The sequence below is a fragment of the Microplitis mediator genome, chromosome 2 (genome assembly GCF_029852145.1).
Source record: "Microplitis mediator isolate UGA2020A chromosome 2, iyMicMedi2.1, whole genome shotgun sequence".
Classification (NCBI taxonomy): domain Eukaryota; kingdom Metazoa; phylum Arthropoda; class Insecta; order Hymenoptera; family Braconidae; genus Microplitis; species Microplitis mediator.
In genome coordinates, this window is record NC_079970.1 from 7,001,488 (window position 1) to 7,020,139 (window position 18,652).

General features: G+C 27.1%; 2 protein-coding genes across 7 annotated transcripts; both read left to right on the forward strand.

Annotated features, from left to right (window-relative positions):
- Positions 1-261: 261 nt before the first annotated feature.
- On the forward strand, positions 262-13,082 carry LOC130662906 (protein jim lovell-like). 6 transcript variants are annotated; one of them, XM_057461867.1, is made up of 5 exons: positions 262-685; positions 800-1,130; positions 8,663-8,946; positions 9,013-9,360; positions 10,730-13,082. In XM_057461867.1, exons 1-5 carry the CDS (start codon positions 641-643, stop codon positions 11,369-11,371), a joined length of 1,650 nt encoding a protein of 549 aa, XP_057317850.1. In that variant the 5' UTR covers positions 262-640; the 3' UTR covers positions 11,372-13,082. The 6 variants fall into 6 exon arrangements, with proteins under 6 accessions (XP_057317850.1, XP_057317849.1, XP_057317846.1 ...); XM_057461866.1 differs by lacking the exon at positions 262-685 and adding an exon at positions 6,289-6,869 and having other exon boundaries at positions 1,001-1,130; positions 10,730-13,037; XM_057461863.1 differs by lacking the exons at positions 262-685; positions 800-1,130 and adding exons at positions 3,226-3,558; positions 6,289-6,869 and having other exon boundaries at positions 10,730-13,037.
- Positions 13,083-15,269: 2,187 nt separating this feature from the next.
- LOC130662909 (N-acetyltransferase family 8 member 3-like) lies at positions 15,270-17,304 on the forward strand. Its single transcript, XM_057461870.1, has 2 exons — positions 15,270-15,693; positions 16,661-17,304. The coding sequence occupies exons 1-2, from the start codon at positions 15,395-15,397 to the stop codon at positions 17,184-17,186; spliced, it is 825 nt and encodes a 274-aa protein (XP_057317853.1). The 5' UTR covers positions 15,270-15,394; the 3' UTR covers positions 17,187-17,304.
- The last annotated feature ends 1,348 nt before the right edge of the window (positions 17,305-18,652 follow it).

The following is an 18,652-nucleotide window of genomic DNA, read 5'->3' on the forward strand; positions in this document are numbered from 1 at the left end:
GATATGTTATAATCCATTATCGTGTTTGTTTTTTTAAATTAAATAAATTATGATGATTTGACAGATATTGTTTTTAAAAATTCAAAAAAAGACTCTATGGTTACTGATATATTTTTGTTTTTATATTTTTGACAGCTTTGTTATTTATTAATTTATGTAGTCTTATATGAGTGAATTTAGCGGATGAGACAAATTTAAAATCACAAATAAACGAATTGAAAAATTAAAAATTTGAAAAATTCACTGATTTTCAAATTCTGTATATCTGCGGTTTTTAAATTTTATTCGATTTAAATTTAATTCACTTTATTGTACATTTAAAAAATTGACAATTGTCAGCTACATTCACACTCATATTCTTATCTTGTAATCGAATAAATCTCGATTCTCGAAATTTTTAATTGCGCGTATATTTATGGTATGAATTTTGTTATCTTATCGGCAGAGTTTTTTAATTGGAAACAAAAATAAAATGGCTAAGAAATAAAATGGCCCACGTTTTTAACACTAGGTTACTTTTTTGTCATAACAATAAATAAATAATAAAATAAGTGATACTTTTTATATTTAAATATTGAAATTTTAAATTTATTAAATGTAAGCAGTTGTTTGTAAATTTTAAAAATAAAAAATTTTAAAAATGTCACAAGAGGACTTTAATTTAATTAATCATTCCGGCGCTGAAGTAAGTAATGTTACTATTGATAAATTTGAAATTCGAATCATTAATTTAGTCATTTAAATTATGGGTATGTAAACAAGTAATAAATATTTAAAAAATTTAAAACATTTTTTTTAGTTTATCAGATCTAATAAAGGCGGGCCTAAAATTATTTACAAAAATCATATGTACACTTTTCACAAAAAAACAGCTAAAAATATAATATGGAGGTGTGTTAAAAGATCGGCACACTGTCGTGGAAGTATGCATACAACAATTAATTACGATGAACCTCGTGAAAAAATTCCTCATAATCACCAACCAAATCTCGCTGCCGTTGAAACTGCGAGAAGTAAATTTGAATTCCGTCAACAAAGTAATCGTGATGATAACCGAGTTGTTGATGACAACGACTGTAATTCAAATAGAACAATTACAAATAATCAACAAAATTTCTCAACTAATGAAGGTAATTAATAAAATTCATCCATATTAATTAAATAAAAATTATTATTGCATTACCAACAGTTGGAAAACAAGAAACTAAATAAAATTACGCGGTAAATTTAAAATTTATATTTTAGTAAACTGAAAGTATTTTTAATAATAATTTTTATTTAATTACTTTTTATTTATACTTAATATTTTAATTTTAAAAATAAATTTTATTTTTGTCTGTAATTATTAAATAATGAGCAAGTAAAATAAAGTTTGTATAAAGAAGTCAAAAAATACGTAACCAAAGATTACATATTATATTGATACAAATAGAAAATAAAGCTGTGTATTTAAAAGCATTCTTAGACAGTGTCCCCCCCCCCCTACTTTTTGAAAATTTTCAATGACTTTTAACTGTCATAACTGTATTTAAATTTTATTAATTAATTAAAAAAAAATTGAAGCATTGACTGAAAAAACGGACAACGCAGTCGTAATTTCGCTGAGTTGTAGATTTTTAAAAAATTACTTGTAGTTGATATCAATTAGGAGTTGAACAAAATTTGTTGAATAAATTTTATGATACTGAAGTTAGCTGACGTCTAATAATTTTTGGAATTTTTTCAAAACGATAAATTATAAAAAAAAAAATATTTTAAAAAATTGCACTTAAAGTTTTTTAAATTTTCTACACATGCATATTTTTAGTTTTTTTAATTTTTTGTAATTGATGTATGAAAAAAAAATTCGAAAATTGTTAATTGTCTGTTAACTTCAGGATCATTAAATTTTAGCCTGCAAAATTTGAATTATAAAATTGACATAAAGATTTTACTGGAATTTATTTTCCAAATTTCGTATAACTCCCAATTGATATCAACGGTAATTTTTTTTTTAAATCTATACCTCCGCGAAATTACTACTACGTTGTCTTTTTTCAAATAATGTTTTAATTTTTTAACTTCCCACTAAGAAAATGGATGGTTTTCAAAAAATTCGAGAAGTTATTGTTTTCACCCCGATTTCCGAAAATCGAGTTTTCATCATATGTCGACGTTTTGAAGTCCTAGGAAGCTATTCTGACTATTTTCAGAATGATATGCGAGTGTCTGTATGTGTGTGTGTGTGTGTGTGTGTGTGTGTGTGTGTGTGTGTGTGTGTGTGTGTGTGTGTGTGTGTGTGTGTGTGTGTGTGTGTGTGTGTGTGTGTGTGTGTATGGATGTGTGTGAACGGTCTATAACTTTGTAACTAATGAATCGATTTGGGTGGTTAAGGCGGCAATCGAAAGAGCTTGTTGGCCATCAACTTTCTTGAATATTTCAGATCATTTGACCAAGAAAACTCGAAAATATTTACGAATTACGAAAAAAAAAAATTTTTTTTTTTTAGTTTTTTATTGATTTCTCAGAAGCGAGTTGAACGATCGACTTCAAAATCTAATCAGCTCTAGAACTTAATAAAACGCGTCAATCGCCGCCTTAACCATCTCAATCGTTTAATTTGTTCGAGAAATATCGTTGGAGAAATAAATGGTAAAAAACGGTTTTTTTCGATTATCTTTGAAGAGACTCATCCAATCAATTCCAAAATCTAATCAGCTCTAGACTCAATAAAACGCGTTGATTGCCACCTCAACCGTCTCAATCGATTAATTCGTTCGAGAGATATCGTTGAAGAAATAAATGGTAAAAAACGTTTTTTTTTCGAAAACAATGGCTCAAAATAGTATTTTCGAGGTCGAAGAGCTCGAAAATGTGTTCACGGCAATGTTTTGGGGCTGGCCCGCAGGGTTAACCGATAGACAGATTTTTTTTTTAATCAATTGATAAAATTTTGATACGCTTCTGACAACTTGGTCATTTAAAATTTTAAAAAGGGGGGGCACTGTCTGAGAATGGCCTTAATGATAATAGAGAATAAAACCGAACATAATTAAAATGGTTAGTACGTCAGTAGTACAACAACCAGCACATGGTCCAAGACGCAAAATCTATAAGAGTCATCGAAGATTAAAAGAGGAAGGAAAATCAAGCAAGACATCCATTTATTGAAATATGCACGTGCAATACAATGCAATACAACACAATATATATATATCTATACATGTATGTATTCTACTAAGGGACGAGGACGAAAATATGGATAATGCGCCAGAACGATACGAGCATGCACGAGGGTGAGAATGGAGAGAAGAGAGGAACCGGCTTTCGCACATGCGCTCACACGCCATTGCGTTAAACACCGATTTCGATTTTAGTCATTCCCGGGTACGGCTTGTATTGGGGGAATCTGGGGGAATCGTATAAATCGTTAGTTTGTCGAGGGCCAGTGTGCACACAAAACTTGGATCTATAACATTCATCAATTTGTCATTTAATAACTTAATTATTAAAACACAAATATTTAAATCCATTAACAAATTTTTCGCCCATTTTAATTTTCAACATCAAGAACCAAAGGTACAAAGAAGATAAATATTTACAATTTACTTTTTCATACATAATAAATATCATAACATTAATATTTATATTTATTTGTGAAATATAAGTTGGTTATGAGTAACAAGATTGTCCACAGTATTTAAAATTTAAAAATTTTATTGTTCTTATCACGACGTAGTCGATCGGCCATTTGCCGAACCGGTCAATCATTTACACTCCGAGTAGGCTAGCTTGTAAATTGTAAGTGTAGAGTTTTATCTATTTATATATATAGTTTATTAATTGATCAATATATGACATAGAATTTTTTTTTTATTGCTCATGGTTACTCTTATTACTATTGTGTTCATTTAATCGTAGATGCCGTAACATTTACTTGAATGAATTGTAGTACAGTATAACAAGTAACTATCGTATCGTGTCTAGTCGGTCGATATAACATGCGGTGTGATCGAGTGTCGAGATATACATATTAAATATATATATGTATACATACATATACATATATGTCTACTGTACACACTTATAGCATACATGACGCTCGGTAATGTCAGTACATGTGATATGAGGAAATTTTTTTTTTTATCTGCCTTTACATCTTAGACATTCAGTCCACAAATAAAATATTGATATAAAAAATAAAAGTTATAAATTTGAAATATTATATTTTATTAAAAGTATAAAGTTAAGTATCAGTTAAATTTTATTTTTATTTTTTTTAGATAATTAAAGATGAGAGTGAACGTAACTGACAAGTGGGAATTTTTAAAATTTTTGAATAAATAAATAAAATGTAAGTGGAGTAAAAATTTATAAATGCGTATTTAGATCAATGAAAAATCAGTACGCGCATTTTTGTAAATTATTTTATTTCTTGTATTTATTTTAAATTTATAAATTGTCTGCTACATTTATGATACTGAAGTTAGCCGACATCTAATAATTTTTGGACTTTTTTTTAGACGGTAAATTATAAAAAAAAAAATATTTTAAAAAATTGCACTTGTAGTTTTTGAAATTTTCTACATGTGTATATTTTTAATTTTTTTTTTTCTTCAAATTTAATTGTTAAAAAAAAAACCTAAAAATTTTCAATTGTCTGCTATCTTCAGGATCATGCTACATTTACACTCATAAGAATGATTTTGAAGTTAGCAAACAATTAACAATTTTTGGATTTATGTTTCAACGAATAAATTACAAAAAAAATAAAAAATGAAAATATGCACTTGTAGAAAATTTAAAAAACTACGGGTGCAATTTTTTGAAATATTTTTTTTTTTTTTTATAATTCATCAGTTTAAAAAAAATCCAAAAATTATTAGACGTCGGCTGACTTCAGTATCATTCATGAGAGTAAAAAAATATGAGTGTAAATGTAGCCGACATGAGACAATTGATAAATTTTAAATAAGTAAATAAATTAATTAAAACAATAAAATTTAAAAACACACATGTACTGAATTTTGAATTTTCTAAACATGCATTTTTTTATTTTTATTCTATAAACATTTTAATTTATTATTTCAAAGTTTTTAAAAATTTCAGATGTCTGCTAACTTTATTACCATGTAGAAAAATGAGTGTGAATGTTACTGACAAGTAGGAAGTTTTTAATTTTGTAAATAAATAAATAAAATGTAAGTAGAGTAAAAATTAAAAAATGCGTATTAGATTAATTCAAAATTATCGCGCGCATTTTTTTAAATTTCATTATTTTTATTTATTTTATTATTTATTTTAAATTTATAAATTGTCTGCTACATTTACACTCATAAGAGTAGAAAAATGAGTGTGAATGTAACTAACAAGTGGGGAGTTTTTAAATTTTTGAATAAATAAATAAAATTTAAGTAGAATAAAAATTAAAAAATTGCGTATTTAAATATTTGAAAAGTCAGTACGCGCATTTTTTAAAATTTTATTATTTAAATTTATTAATTCATTTATTTAAAATTTATAAACTGTCTTATGTCTGCTGCATTCACACTCATGTAGCAAAAAATTATTGAATTAATGGTAAAAACAAGGATTAGATTTTTAGTGAGTGTACGGTTGAATTATTGGGGTTGTTTATGGTAGTAAAAAAAAATAAATAAGAGATATATTATAATGAGTGTGAATGTAGCAGACATCAGACAAATTTAAAATTACAAATAAATAGAGTAAATAATTTAAAAAATAATATTTTTAAAAAATGCACTTATTAATTTCAAAATTTTTCAAATGCGTATTTTTTAAATTTTATTTTATTAATTATTTACTCCATTCATTAACAATTTCAAATTTGCCTGATGTCTGCTATCTTCACACTCATATATTATAATCTTATAATATGTCATTATGAAGATTTTTTATACCCGAGTGTGTACAGTAGTGAGCTCGCGATGTTGATAATAATAGGATATATATAGTAGACAAAATGAAATATTTCGGTAAAACGAACTGATGTAATGAGTGCGACTGCGCGTATTTACTCCCTCTACTTGTTTTTATCTTGTTTTGTTGCTTAAGTTTTAATTAAATTATTGATAATATTTATTATGTTAATTTAAATGAAATATCAAAGGTTTTAGAATTTTTTCTATAAATTTGTCTGGTGAAAATAAATCTAAAAAGTGGACAACCGGTTTTTTATACAAGACCCTTTCGATACAATTTATTTCAGGTCAATTGACCTTAGTATTGAAGAAATGAAACGGTCTTTGGTTAGTAGATAAAAAAAAATATAAAAAATTTAATCTTTAGGAATCAGCCATTGGGACGGAGTAATAAAATCCAGTAGAGTTTAAGCTGAGTAATAATTATTTTAAAAATAACACCAGTTGATTATTATCTATAACAATCTGCTGGGGAAATAATTGGAATGGCATCCAGTGGTGGATTATTTGTAAGTGGAACAACTCCTGCTACAAAACTTGGCTCTCATTATCTCAGTTTGAGTGATCAATTATCAAAACGTCTGTTACAAGATAAATTGGAGAGTTCTATGAAATTCGAAGTTGGTGACGAGGATGATGAGGACGATGACAATGATGGTGATGATGAATCTTATTTAAATGAATCAAAATCATTATCCACTGGAATAAATCTTCAACCAGCAACCAGAGTACGTTCACACGCCCGGAGTCTCAGAGCAATGGCCAACCCAAGTGCTGTCTGGGCACATTTTGATTTGTGCGTTGAAGATCCACTTCGTGCTCAATGCCGCATTTGTGGATCTGTTGTCGTACGAGGCGGTGCTAATCCTCGTCAATGCGGTACGACCAATCTTCATCGACATCTAAGGGTTCATCATGGTGGTAGACTTATAGGCAGACGATATCATGGTAAATTTCATTGGAAAAACTTAAATATAGTGGAACAAATTAACATTTATTTATACAACGTCATTTCATTACCTAAAAAAAATTATTATTAGAATTTTAAATGTTCGGAGTATATTTTTTATTTTAAATTAATATATTCATATAGTAATTTTAAACTAGAACTATAATATGTTAAAAAATGGCAATACACTAGTTTCAAAATTTTAAATATATGAGAAAGCTAAATTTATAATTTAGTACAAGATAAGAGACCTAGTACTCGATCACTCCATGAATTTGTATTTCTATATTTAGTAAAATTTAGTAAATATAGATATACAAATATATGAGTGATCGGGTACTGGGTCTCTTACTTTATTTAAAGTAATTTGCACTAATAAGTGATTCTAATATTTCATATTAATCATTGGTAAGAATACAAAATTTTGACAATGCTTACTAAAAAAATCTGAAAAAACGGTTGACCCTGTGGACCGACCCCAAATCTTCCCGCTGTTTCCGAGCTTAGAGGGCTCGAAAACATTATTTGTAAAAGAATTTCGCTGAAAGAAAGTAATCTTTGCCCGACGATATCTTTGAAACAAATCATCCGTTTTGCACTTTGCGCGATCGCAAATACTTTTGAAGACTTAGCTTTGATTAAATTTTGAAGCAAATCGGTCAAGAGGTTTACGAGTTATACGAAAAAACCTCAAAAAAAAAGTTTTTATTTTTATTTTTCGTATAACTCGTAAACTACTTGACCAATCGACTTCAAGATCTAATCAGGTCTAAGTCTTGATGAGCCCTTTCGATTGCCGTCAATGTCGTAGGACAAAAATCACACACACACACGGGCGTCCATCCGGAAATACTTAGAATAGTTTTCTAAAACCCCAAAACGTCGAGATCTGATAAAAACTCGATTGTCCAACGTTGAACCGAAACCAAAAACTCGATTTTTTTTTTTGAAAATTTTAAATTTTTATAGCGGAAAATTATCCGTGTAAAAAAAATATTGTTCATAATGAATTAAAATATAAATTTAATCTCGAAACTCAGATCGTGACACAAATATTACTTTCATAATGAATTTGTATCATCAACTATAATCACGTCAAAATTATGACGGTAAAATTTTAATCCAAGTGATCCGAAGTTCATTCACTAAATTAATTTTACAATCGAAACTGATTTACGTAAATCAAGTACTTGATAGAACAAGTTTATTGGTAATTTCTGAATAGATTAATTTGACAAAAGGTTTAATCGAGTAAAAAATCAGTCGTTTCATCGAAGTCATCATAAGTCCAATTCAAAGACGTAATAAATTAATTTTATAATTTGTACTGATTTACTAAACGAAAAGTTGGAGTAAATTCATGATGAAAGTCATATTTGTGTCACGTTCTGAGTTTCGTCATGAAATTCAGACCTAAATTATGAACGAAAATTTTTTTTACACGGGTAAAAAAATCTGTGTCTATAATAGCAATTTTTTATTTTACTAATTGTCACTTTATTGTTGAATTTCATAAATTAATTAGCTTCTACTAATGTTATAAATTAATATCTAAAAATAATAATATTTTTAGCTGGTTTTTAAAATAATTTATAGTAATAATTGTAAGCCTACTAAATTTATTGATTTTATTATGAAAACAATACTAATTACTGATAGTAAGTTTCAGTTTTTTCTATTTTATATTAATTTTTGATATAACATTTTTTCCATATGCCATTGATATTATTTTTACTGTTAAATAAAAAATATATAATTTACTAATAATACATATACGTATTTTATATTTCAGTGTTACAATCTCACACCCAAGGAGTTTCGACACAACCAAAACCAGTGAGATTAGCACAACAATCAGCAATCCGTCGACAAGCAAAAAATAGTCTACGTACCAAAAGTTATCAACCCCAACAACAACGACAGCAACATGAACAACAGCAAAAGACTGTTGTTTTAAAAACAATTCCGTTGAAAGTAAAACAAGTTTCATCAGCTGGTACTGTTAAGACGCCATCAAAGTCACAACCAGCTGCTAGAATACCTGAAAATACTACTTACCCTCAGCAACCCACTGAGGTATAAATAATTATTTTTAAAATAAACAAATAAATAAATTGAAAGATCTAATGTATTTTTTTTTAGGTTTGTTTAAGGTGGAATAGTTACCACAGTAACATGCAGAATAGTTTTCCATCACTTTTGGATTCTGAAGAATTTGTTGATGTAACTCTTGCCTGTGAAGGACGTTCACTAAAGTGCCATAAAATGATATTATCATCTTGCAGTGATTATCTCGCAGCTTTGTTACGTGAAAATCCATGTCAGCATCCAATTATTTTGATGAAAGATTTAAAGTTTTGGGAAGTTGAAGCACTTGTTAAATTTATGTATCGAGGAGAAGTTAATGTTGCTCATGACAAGCTTCCTCAATTATTAAATGCCGCAGAGGCACTTCAAGTAAAAGGTCTAGCTGGACCTTGTCCATCGCAGGTATGTTTTGTTTTTTTAAATTATAATACTGTAACGAATGATTATTTTGATTCGCTAAATAGAGTCACGTACATCAATTAATTTCTTAGCAGAATATTTCTTTTTTATTATCAATTATTAGCTCAATTAAATTATAGACTATTTTTTTATTATCTTTGCGTTAGGCTACAGGGTTGTTTTTGGACTATGGTGTTTTTTTCCCTGTAGGGTGATAGATAGGGTGTGTTGGGACCATAGCAGAATCGAACCGAGATTGTAAATGATTTTAATTTAAACGAGCAACCTGCAGTCAATACGTGACTGCCCAAATATCACTACTAAATTTATAAGATACGCAGAAAAAAAGGATTTTTTGCTGCAAAAAATTTTAATTTGCACCAAGAAATTTTATGCATTATCAATTAAATACAAAAATTGTCTTGGGGCGAGAAAAGATTTTTTTGGTCAAGAAATAATTCCTTGCACCAAGTAATTTTTTCTAGTTCTAAATAAATTTTTGTTTTCAATTCCCAATGCAAAAAATTTATTGGGGTAAGTAAAGATTTTCTTAAGGCGAGTAAAGATTTTTTGTGTCAATGAATCCTTTTTTTTTTCTATGCACACTTTTTTGACTAATTCTATCACATAGATATGGCGAGAACAAAATTTTCCTTATTATCTTAATAATATAGATTAAGTTCGAATTTTCCAACACAACTTTTCATCGGGACGATTATTTCCCACGTAGCACAGAGTCAACTTTAAGATATCTTTTAAAAGGATAAGAAATTTTTTTTTTCATCTCAAAGTCGCCTTTTTTGGTATAAATACGACATGCCAATGTTGGTTCCGGAGACAGGGACGAGTTGTGTTGTTTTTGCTGTCTTATTTCAATTAGGAAGTCATTTAGCTGACTTATTTTACCACTATTTGTAATTTACTTTTTGTCGTCACTTGTGTTAAGTCTTTTCAGTAGATATTTTTTCGGTGACATACATTTCTCATCGTTTTGTCAACATATTGGTGCCTTATCGATATCTTAAAAAGTAGCCTAAAAACTGATATCTTATAGATGTCTCAAAGGCAAGTGTGTTCCGTGGGTTTATTGAGAAGCTGATATTTTAAAATATTTGAACAACTAGAAAACAAATACCTTCTTCCTTTGTTTTATAGAAGCGCGACTAGAGTCAGTCAGTCATAATTTGACAGCATAACAGCTTACATCTTGTATTCAATAAACTATATCTCTCTTGTCTTTCTTTTGCTGCTGTTAATGGTGGTGTTATTATTTCTAGTTTAAGTGATATTAATTTATAAATTCGGCATACTACAATGCTATGGCTGCATTAGTTGACATTAATGATAACAATAATAATTATTGTTGTTATAGAATCAAAAACCACCAAATCTAGTACCTCAACCTAAGAAAACACAATCAACACCGCCTCAGGTATCAAAGCCTACACCGGAAACCAAAGAATCTAAAACCTCAGCATCAATACCCTCATTAACTAGTCCAAAACGCGTGCCAAAACGTCCACATCCAGAATCTAAAGATGTAATTAAACCACTTACTAAAATTCGTCTTCAAAGAACGACACCTACCTCATCAACGCCAGCAGTAAAACTAGAACCACTTGATATTCCTCTAAGTCCAACAGATATGTTTCCTGATAATAACGATGACAGTTTAACAACAAATTATGAACATTTGATGAGTATGCATGAAGATGACCCCGGTAGAGATGAACCACTGGATAATACTGATGGTGATATTGAATTTTGTTCATTATCTGGACCATCGGATCTCAATGACGGCGATGAAAACATGGAATTTGTACCGACAGATTTTTTAGATCAAGAACAAGATATTCTTGAAGACGCTGATGGTGACTGCAGTAAAAGTAGTAATGAAGAAACAAGTGCCAAGGATATTGGATATAAGGAAGTGGATGATGAAATAGATGACAGAGACGACATTAAAAATTATGACGATGATGATGCTCATGGATGTAAAGCTGAAATAACGTGAAATTCTTATTGATATGATAATTAATATAAGACCTTTTTTTTATTTATATTTATTCGAGAGGTACAAATTAATGTGTTAGTTTTGTCAGTTTTGCTTTCTTTTTTTTTTAAATTAAATATATATAAGTAAATAACTCTTTATAGCATTCTTTTGATTCGCGTATGCTATTTATTGATTTCAAATACTACACTGTAACAAAAAACGGGGATAGTCTAGAAGGTGTAGGTGTTAAAATTTTCGGTGTTAAATTTCAACACCGAAAGCGGTGTTGAAATAACATCGCTGCCAGTGTAAATATTCTTTACCAGGATTAAAAAAATTATCGCAGTGTTAAAATACTTTTCGGTGTTGAAAAGTATTTTTTTTCTCAGTGTAATTTCTATACGTAGAATTTTTTTTACACCGATTTAACACCAGTATTTTAACACCGTCAAATTACACCACCTGTTCCGGTGTTATTTCATGTTAACACCGCTCTTTTTGCAGTGTATGGTTAGCTTGTCTTTTATTGCAATAAATTATAAAAATGTTTGGAATTTTTTTTTCATTTATTTAAAAATAATATACATTTGCTATTATAAATTTTTGAAACGAATTCGACCACTATATTTTTTAAAATGTATTTCAATAGTACATTATCTGAATTAACTAACGGTAATTAACTGTTTGTGCTTTAAGGAGTTATAATTATATACTTGTTGCCATAATTATTATCGATTTAGATTATTATTCAATCGAATTGCTTTTGTGATATTGATTTTTTAAAAAATAGTCACATTTCCAAATACTGAATATTTTGTAACCATTCATAGGTTTATAATTTATTTGTTCCTTACTTTTTTTCTTTGTAAAGAATCATCTCAGGATCATTATAAATATACTCACAAAAATAAAAAAAATAAATAAAACTTTAAAGAAAACAATGAGACCACCTGTAATTTGAAAAAGATTTTATTTTTAACATGATTGTGAGTGATGTGTGTGTATAAAAATTATTATATTAATTATTAAGAATAAATGTATGAATATAAAACAAAAGATATACATAATAATTACTATTATTAATAAGTAATTCTTTATGGAAAAATTATTATAAATTTAAAAGTAATTAAGAGTAAAAAATTTTAGCTATTCACTTGATAAATTTGATATTATAAAATAATTAAATATCTTTATATATTTAAAAAATATGAAAAATAGGTGAAGTAAAAAACGTAATACCCGATCACTTCATGTATTTGTATATCTATATTTATAAATATATGGAGTAATGGGGTATGAGGTCTTTTATTTTACTATTGCATTTACATGAATATTGATTTAAATAACAATAATTTATCATTAATTAAATATAATGTATTTCATTATGAAACTTTAATTTATTAATTAACAGATTTTATTAATAATTAATAAAGTATAGATTTAATGTTTGATCGTAAAATAAAAGCACTGTCATATATGTGTATAAAAAAATTATTCATATAATAAAATATAAATATAAAATTTGAAAATTTATAAAATTCATTATTGTCAATTCAAAATAGAGATACTTGTATAAAAACGTGTAATTCATAAAACAAAGTATTAGAAATAAATAATTGGTTGGAGCATTTGAATTTCTATATGATTTATTATTAAATATTGAAATTAAAATTTTTTATTTGACTGTAAATTAACAATAATAATTTATTTGCAAAATATTGATTATAAAAATAAAATTCGAATAATTTTTATTTGGTGACCGACTCAATGGTCATTAGAGACTCGATTTAATTAAGGGTGGGCAGTAGGGTGGGTTGAAAAAAAACTTTTTTTTTGTTTTTCTTAGCATGGGGGTAGAATTTGTACCTTATAAAAAAAAAAAAATTTTTTTACTCAACATTTTGAGGTGGTCCAATCGTTTTTAAAATAAATAATTGATCAAACGGGGTAGTCCCAACGAAAAAAATTACATGGTATTCTTGAATCTGTAGGGTGTCCCCTTGAAAGCTAATTGAAAGTCAGGAGTTGAAAAAATTTTTTTCCTATTATTTTTGTAATTTAAGTAAAAAAATTCAAAAATGAAAAGCATTTTCTTTTGAATTAAAATGAAAGTGAAGTAAAAAAACATCACATTCGACAATTATTAGATGTTTTCCACGATTTTGGACAAAAAAAAATTTTTTTCGTTGGAACTACCCCGTTTAATCAATTATTTATTTAAAAAACGAGTAAGCCACCTCAAAATGTTGAGTAAAAAAATTTTTTTTTCTATAAGGTACAAATTCTACCCCCATGCTAAGAAAAACAAAAAAAAAGTTTTTTTTCAACCCACCCTAGTGGGCAGTCCTAACCGAATTTTTCAATTTTACTTTTCTAATTAGGTTTTGAACAATTACGTTACTCCAATGATAATAGCCTTCTGAAAAAGTTTGTCTTTCACATTCTTTTGGAAGCTATAAAAATTTCTGTAATAACAATTGATTAATAAATTAAAAGAAAAGTAAAATTAAAAAATTGGTTTATTACGGCCCAGCTTTAACTGTAAATTAAATTAATATTCTATGTTTTTATACAACAGATTCTATTATAATTGAATTTAGGATTCCGTTATTTGTATATTTATATAATTACATACATACATTTTTTTGAAAAAAGATATTATACACTTAGAAACATTTCATCAAATTTATTCAAATATACACACGCAGGTGAAATACATTACGGTCATGTGTATTTTTTATATTTTCTTTATAAAAACAAACATAGATTCGAATAAATAATTATGTTATTAATAACCTAGAAAATTTTCAGTAACTGGTTTAATTTTAACAGTAAAAATAATAAATAATCACGTTTTAAAATAATTTAATTAATAAAATATATACGAGAAGTGGCTATAATGGTAGAGAACTTGCAATTACGTACTTTAATCTGTAATAATCTTTAAGTTTAAAACAAAATAATAAAATAATTTGTATTTACAATAGTAGTGATGATGCTAAGAGTAGAAGACTAAATTTACCGCGTTAGTAATGAGAGTAATTAATAAATTATTGATGAAAATAAAAAATTTCGAGTATATTTCTTAGTCTAATTAATATAATTATTGACACAAATAAATTTTAATAGTTTTTAAATTACAATTTTAAAATTTCGCGCCAAGACGGCGCTACTGCGTGTACTGTATTCAACGTTCAATTGTTTATGCTAAAGTGGGGGGCGAGAGAATCGCAAAACCGATTTTTTTTTATCAACTAGCGGTCCAATAGCGGCAGCCAGTATCATCGACAATGGCAGTCATAGTCCAGATCTTTCTTTGTTCTTTACGTTTGAATTGAAACACAGTATTGTATAGTTAAATCGTGTCAAATTGTGCAGTGATTATAAAATTTATCTTTTGTTAATTTAAATTGTGCAAAGTGTCTGTGGTGTCAAGTGTTGAGTGTTCAGTGCTTGTGTAAAGTGTTGCGAATTGCTGATGCTGATATCTTCCAAGTTCCTGAGCAAAATCATCTGGCATCGTCTGGTGGGAAATATCAGTTAAGTGACGTTTTTTTAGCTGCAATACACTTGGAGCAATTTAAATTAAATCAAACTATTTAAACTAAATCAATCAAATTTAAATTGTTCAAACACTTGCGTGTTTTTTTTTTATTTTTTAAATATTTTTCTATCATATTATGCCGCCATTTTATTTTGACGTACGATTTTTAGTCTTCTCCAATTTTTAATAACTAATTTTTCAAATATTTAAATTTACCGCGCAAGTAATAAGAATAATCAATAAGGGGAAGCACTCTCTGAGAATACTCTTATAATTGGATATTGCGCTGTTTTCTTTTCAAATTAGCCGCCAATTCTCACAATTACGTCACCAGGTGGTCAAGTTATCGGTCGGTAATGTTTAGCGGTAATAATGCAGCATGTGAACATAACCTCGTATTACTTCACAACATAACGTGTTCTTTTTGTTTATGTATATATATTTTATTTACATTTTTTTTTCCTTTTCGTTAATTTAAAACTAAACTATTTTACGAAATGAGTCACATAATAGTAATAAGAGAGTATAAACCAGGGGATGAATTAAATTGTCATGATATGATGAAAAAAAACATAATGTCATCATTAAACACAGCATTTCTCTCAAATGTTTTCAAAGAATTGACATTTCAATTGATGATATTATCTGCCGCAATAATGTTTATATTTTTTGGACTGCCATTTACATTTTGTCTTCTAGTTATTCCATTAATTATAATTATTACATACGCAACTACTTATTTTGGATTTACGATGATAACTGCCGAAATAAATCAAGAATTAACCAAAATATCAAGGTAACTATCAGTTGTTTATTAGCGTACCTGTAAAAAATTCTTCAAAAAAGTATTAGAATACGCAAAATCAAATGATCCCGAAGTTAACAAAAATTAAGAATTTTCTGATTTTTTTCTTCAACGAATCAATTAGAAAAAAAAACTCAAATTTACATAACTAAAAAATTTAAAAACTGTAAATACAATTTTTTTTTTATAATTTATCGTTTTGAAAAAAAATCCAAAAATTATTAGATGTCGGCAAACTTCAGGATCATTTTTTCCGAAAAAAGTACAGATAAGCAGAGAAAGAAATTTAATACGATACTGAATTTAGCCGACGTCTAATAATTTTTTGATTTGTTAAAGACAAATTATAAGAAAAATTTTTTAAATAATTGAACCTATAGTTGTTTTAATTTTCTACATGTGCATTTAAAAAAATTTTTTTTTTTTCGATAGTTCATTTGTTGAAAAAAAAATTCGAAAATTGTTGATTCTCTGCTAATTTCAGGATCATAATTCACTGACAAAATTTTTTTAAAATTTATTAAATAAAAATACTCAATACTCCATTTGATTTCTCACTAAAATATAAAAGTATTTGAAATTTTGAAGAAAATACATAAAAAAATATTCAAATTCAAGTACAAAATACTTGGGATGAAAAAAAAGTGTTTTAAGTATATGAATGTGAATGTAGCAGATATGAAACAATTTATAAATTTCAAATAAATAAATTCATTTAAAAAATGAAGTTTAAAAAAATGCGCGCGCTGTTTTCTCGATTATAAAAACACGCATTTTTTAAATTTTTATTCTACTTACAATTTATTTATCCTAAAATTTAAAAAATTCCCACTTGTCAGTTACATTCCTACTCATTTAAATATCTTACAAGTCTGTTCATCATTAAAGTATAATAATAATAATAATAAAAATCAAAATTATCATTAATTAATTGCTTTTTTTTCAAATTTATGTTTAGACTTTACATGTCAAATGCATTCTCGTGTTTTTGGGTAGCAGAAGCATTCCAGCCTTACACGATGACTCGTAATCCAGCTGACATTAATTACACAGTGATGACAGAGAAACAGTTTCGTGATTCAAATATTGATGTGTCATCACAATGTAAAAAAATCGTAGGTACCATTGGATTATTAAAAAGTCATAGGAGCGAAAAAGGTGCATGGATAAAAAGGTTGTGCGTTGATAAAAATTATCGGCGTAAAGGAGTAGGTTCTTATTTACTTTCAACGGCGGTTAAATTTGCAATCGACCAAGGATACAGTTGTGTCGATCTTGTTTTTTCTGAATACACAGACGGTTGTCGTGAATTGTGTTTCAAAAAAGGTTTTGAATTGAAACAAATGTATCATAAATCAATTATTGGACCAATTGTTAATGTTCTTCAATATGAATTGACATATCAAATTAAACCACTTGATGATTGTTATAATAATCACTACAGTAGTTATAACATTTATAACTCGAAGCAACATTTTCTATAGACTGATTATTTATTAAGATATATAAGGATTAAAATTAATTATTCATATTTTTATACTGAATTTTTTTATACTCTGTAAAAAAAAATTTTACATTGATGTATTATTATTATTATTATTATTGATCACAATAACAAACTTGTGTTTAAATAAAAATTATTTTAAAATTTGAATGATTTTTTATCGAGTCAAATAGAAGTTGACACAAAAATATTTAAAACATGAGAAATGTAAATTGATACCCACAGTCCAAGTGTCTATTATTAAATTTTTTTTTTTTTTTTTCAAACTATCTATCAAATAACTTCATTAAATTTTTTGTTACTTACGGTAATGCGTTTCCGATATTTATCTTTCAAAAAATTATCAAGTGTTTTATTTTTTTGCTCAGTTGAAAGTTATTAATTTTTTTTTCTTTTAATCAATTTTTATAATTGGCGCTCATTTTTAATTTTTTAAATAATTTTTTTTTTTGAGTTATAATTTTAATTAAATTGCTGCGGTTTATCGTGTGAAATTAATTTTCTATAATTAAATTTAGAAATCAGTTATAGAAATATCAGAAATATCAGTAATGTTTTATTAAAATTCACTCTTCATGTAAATTATGGGTACAAAAATATACTCATGTAAAAAAACTTTTGAAAAAAGGTTGAAAAACCGTTGACTATTCTAAACTTTAAAACATGACACCACAATTAACTTTTTTTAAATTTTTGAAAATTCTAGAAAAAGTCAATATCCTAATGTTTAAGATATCGATACTGCCATTCTAATATATCGTATCCCACATTTGGTAAATTTTTCAGGAGACGATAAAAACGTTTCACCATCGTAAAAGAAAAATTTTTTGTATTATGTTTGTATTGGTATAACTTACAAATTTATTTTCATATTTTTCATAAAATACAAGCATTTGTAGTGAATAAATAAATTTGAATTGTATGTTACAAGAAAATTATGCATAATTACCTTCTTACTCATGTCGCTGCTTCTTTAAAATTAACTTAAAATTAAAAATCCTAAGCGTGACTGAACCTTTACGAATGTGGGATACGATATCTTAGAATGGCGCGAAAGTCTGCGTGTGGGATATGACATATTAGAATATTTATTTAAAAATACTAAATAAAAAATTTGACCTCTAAAATTTTTACGTAAGCTGCACATTGTTACGATGATTCCATTTTTCAAAAAAAGTGAAAATGTCAAATTTTGTGGAATACGACGTATTAGAATGGCAGCATCGATATGCTAATAAAAAAAAAACGTTCAAAAATAGTTCAAAATCAGCTTTTTCTCAACGTATTTTGCACTGAAAAGAATTACGAAACCTAGCACTTGTATAAAAAGTCAAAAAAAGTTTACAAAAGAGTCTAAAAATGTTAATTTATATTATTAAGTCCAATTATTTTTTTCTTTGTATCTTACGAAGTTTAAAAATCGTTTAAAAAAATTTTGATTTTGTG

Bases quoted from the DNA above. Each gene is read 5' to 3' on its own strand.
- LOC130662906 (XM_057461866.1), top strand. From the start codon at position 6,407: ATGGCATCCAGTGGTGGATTATTTGTAAGTGGAACAACTCCTGCTACA. The intron at 6,870-8,662 runs GTAAATTTCATT...TTTATATTTCAG, and splicing joins TATAGGCAGACGATATCATG to TGTTACAATCTCACACCCAA. The intron at 8,947-9,012 runs GTATAAATAATT...ATTTTTTTTTAG, and splicing joins ACCCTCAGCAACCCACTGAG to GTTTGTTTAAGGTGGAATAG.
- LOC130662909 (XM_057461870.1), top strand. From the start codon at position 15,395: ATGAGTCACATAATAGTAATAAGAGAGTATAAACCAGGGGATGAATTA. The intron at 15,694-16,660 runs GTAACTATCAGT...ATTTATGTTTAG, and splicing joins GAATTAACCAAAATATCAAG to ACTTTACATGTCAAATGCAT.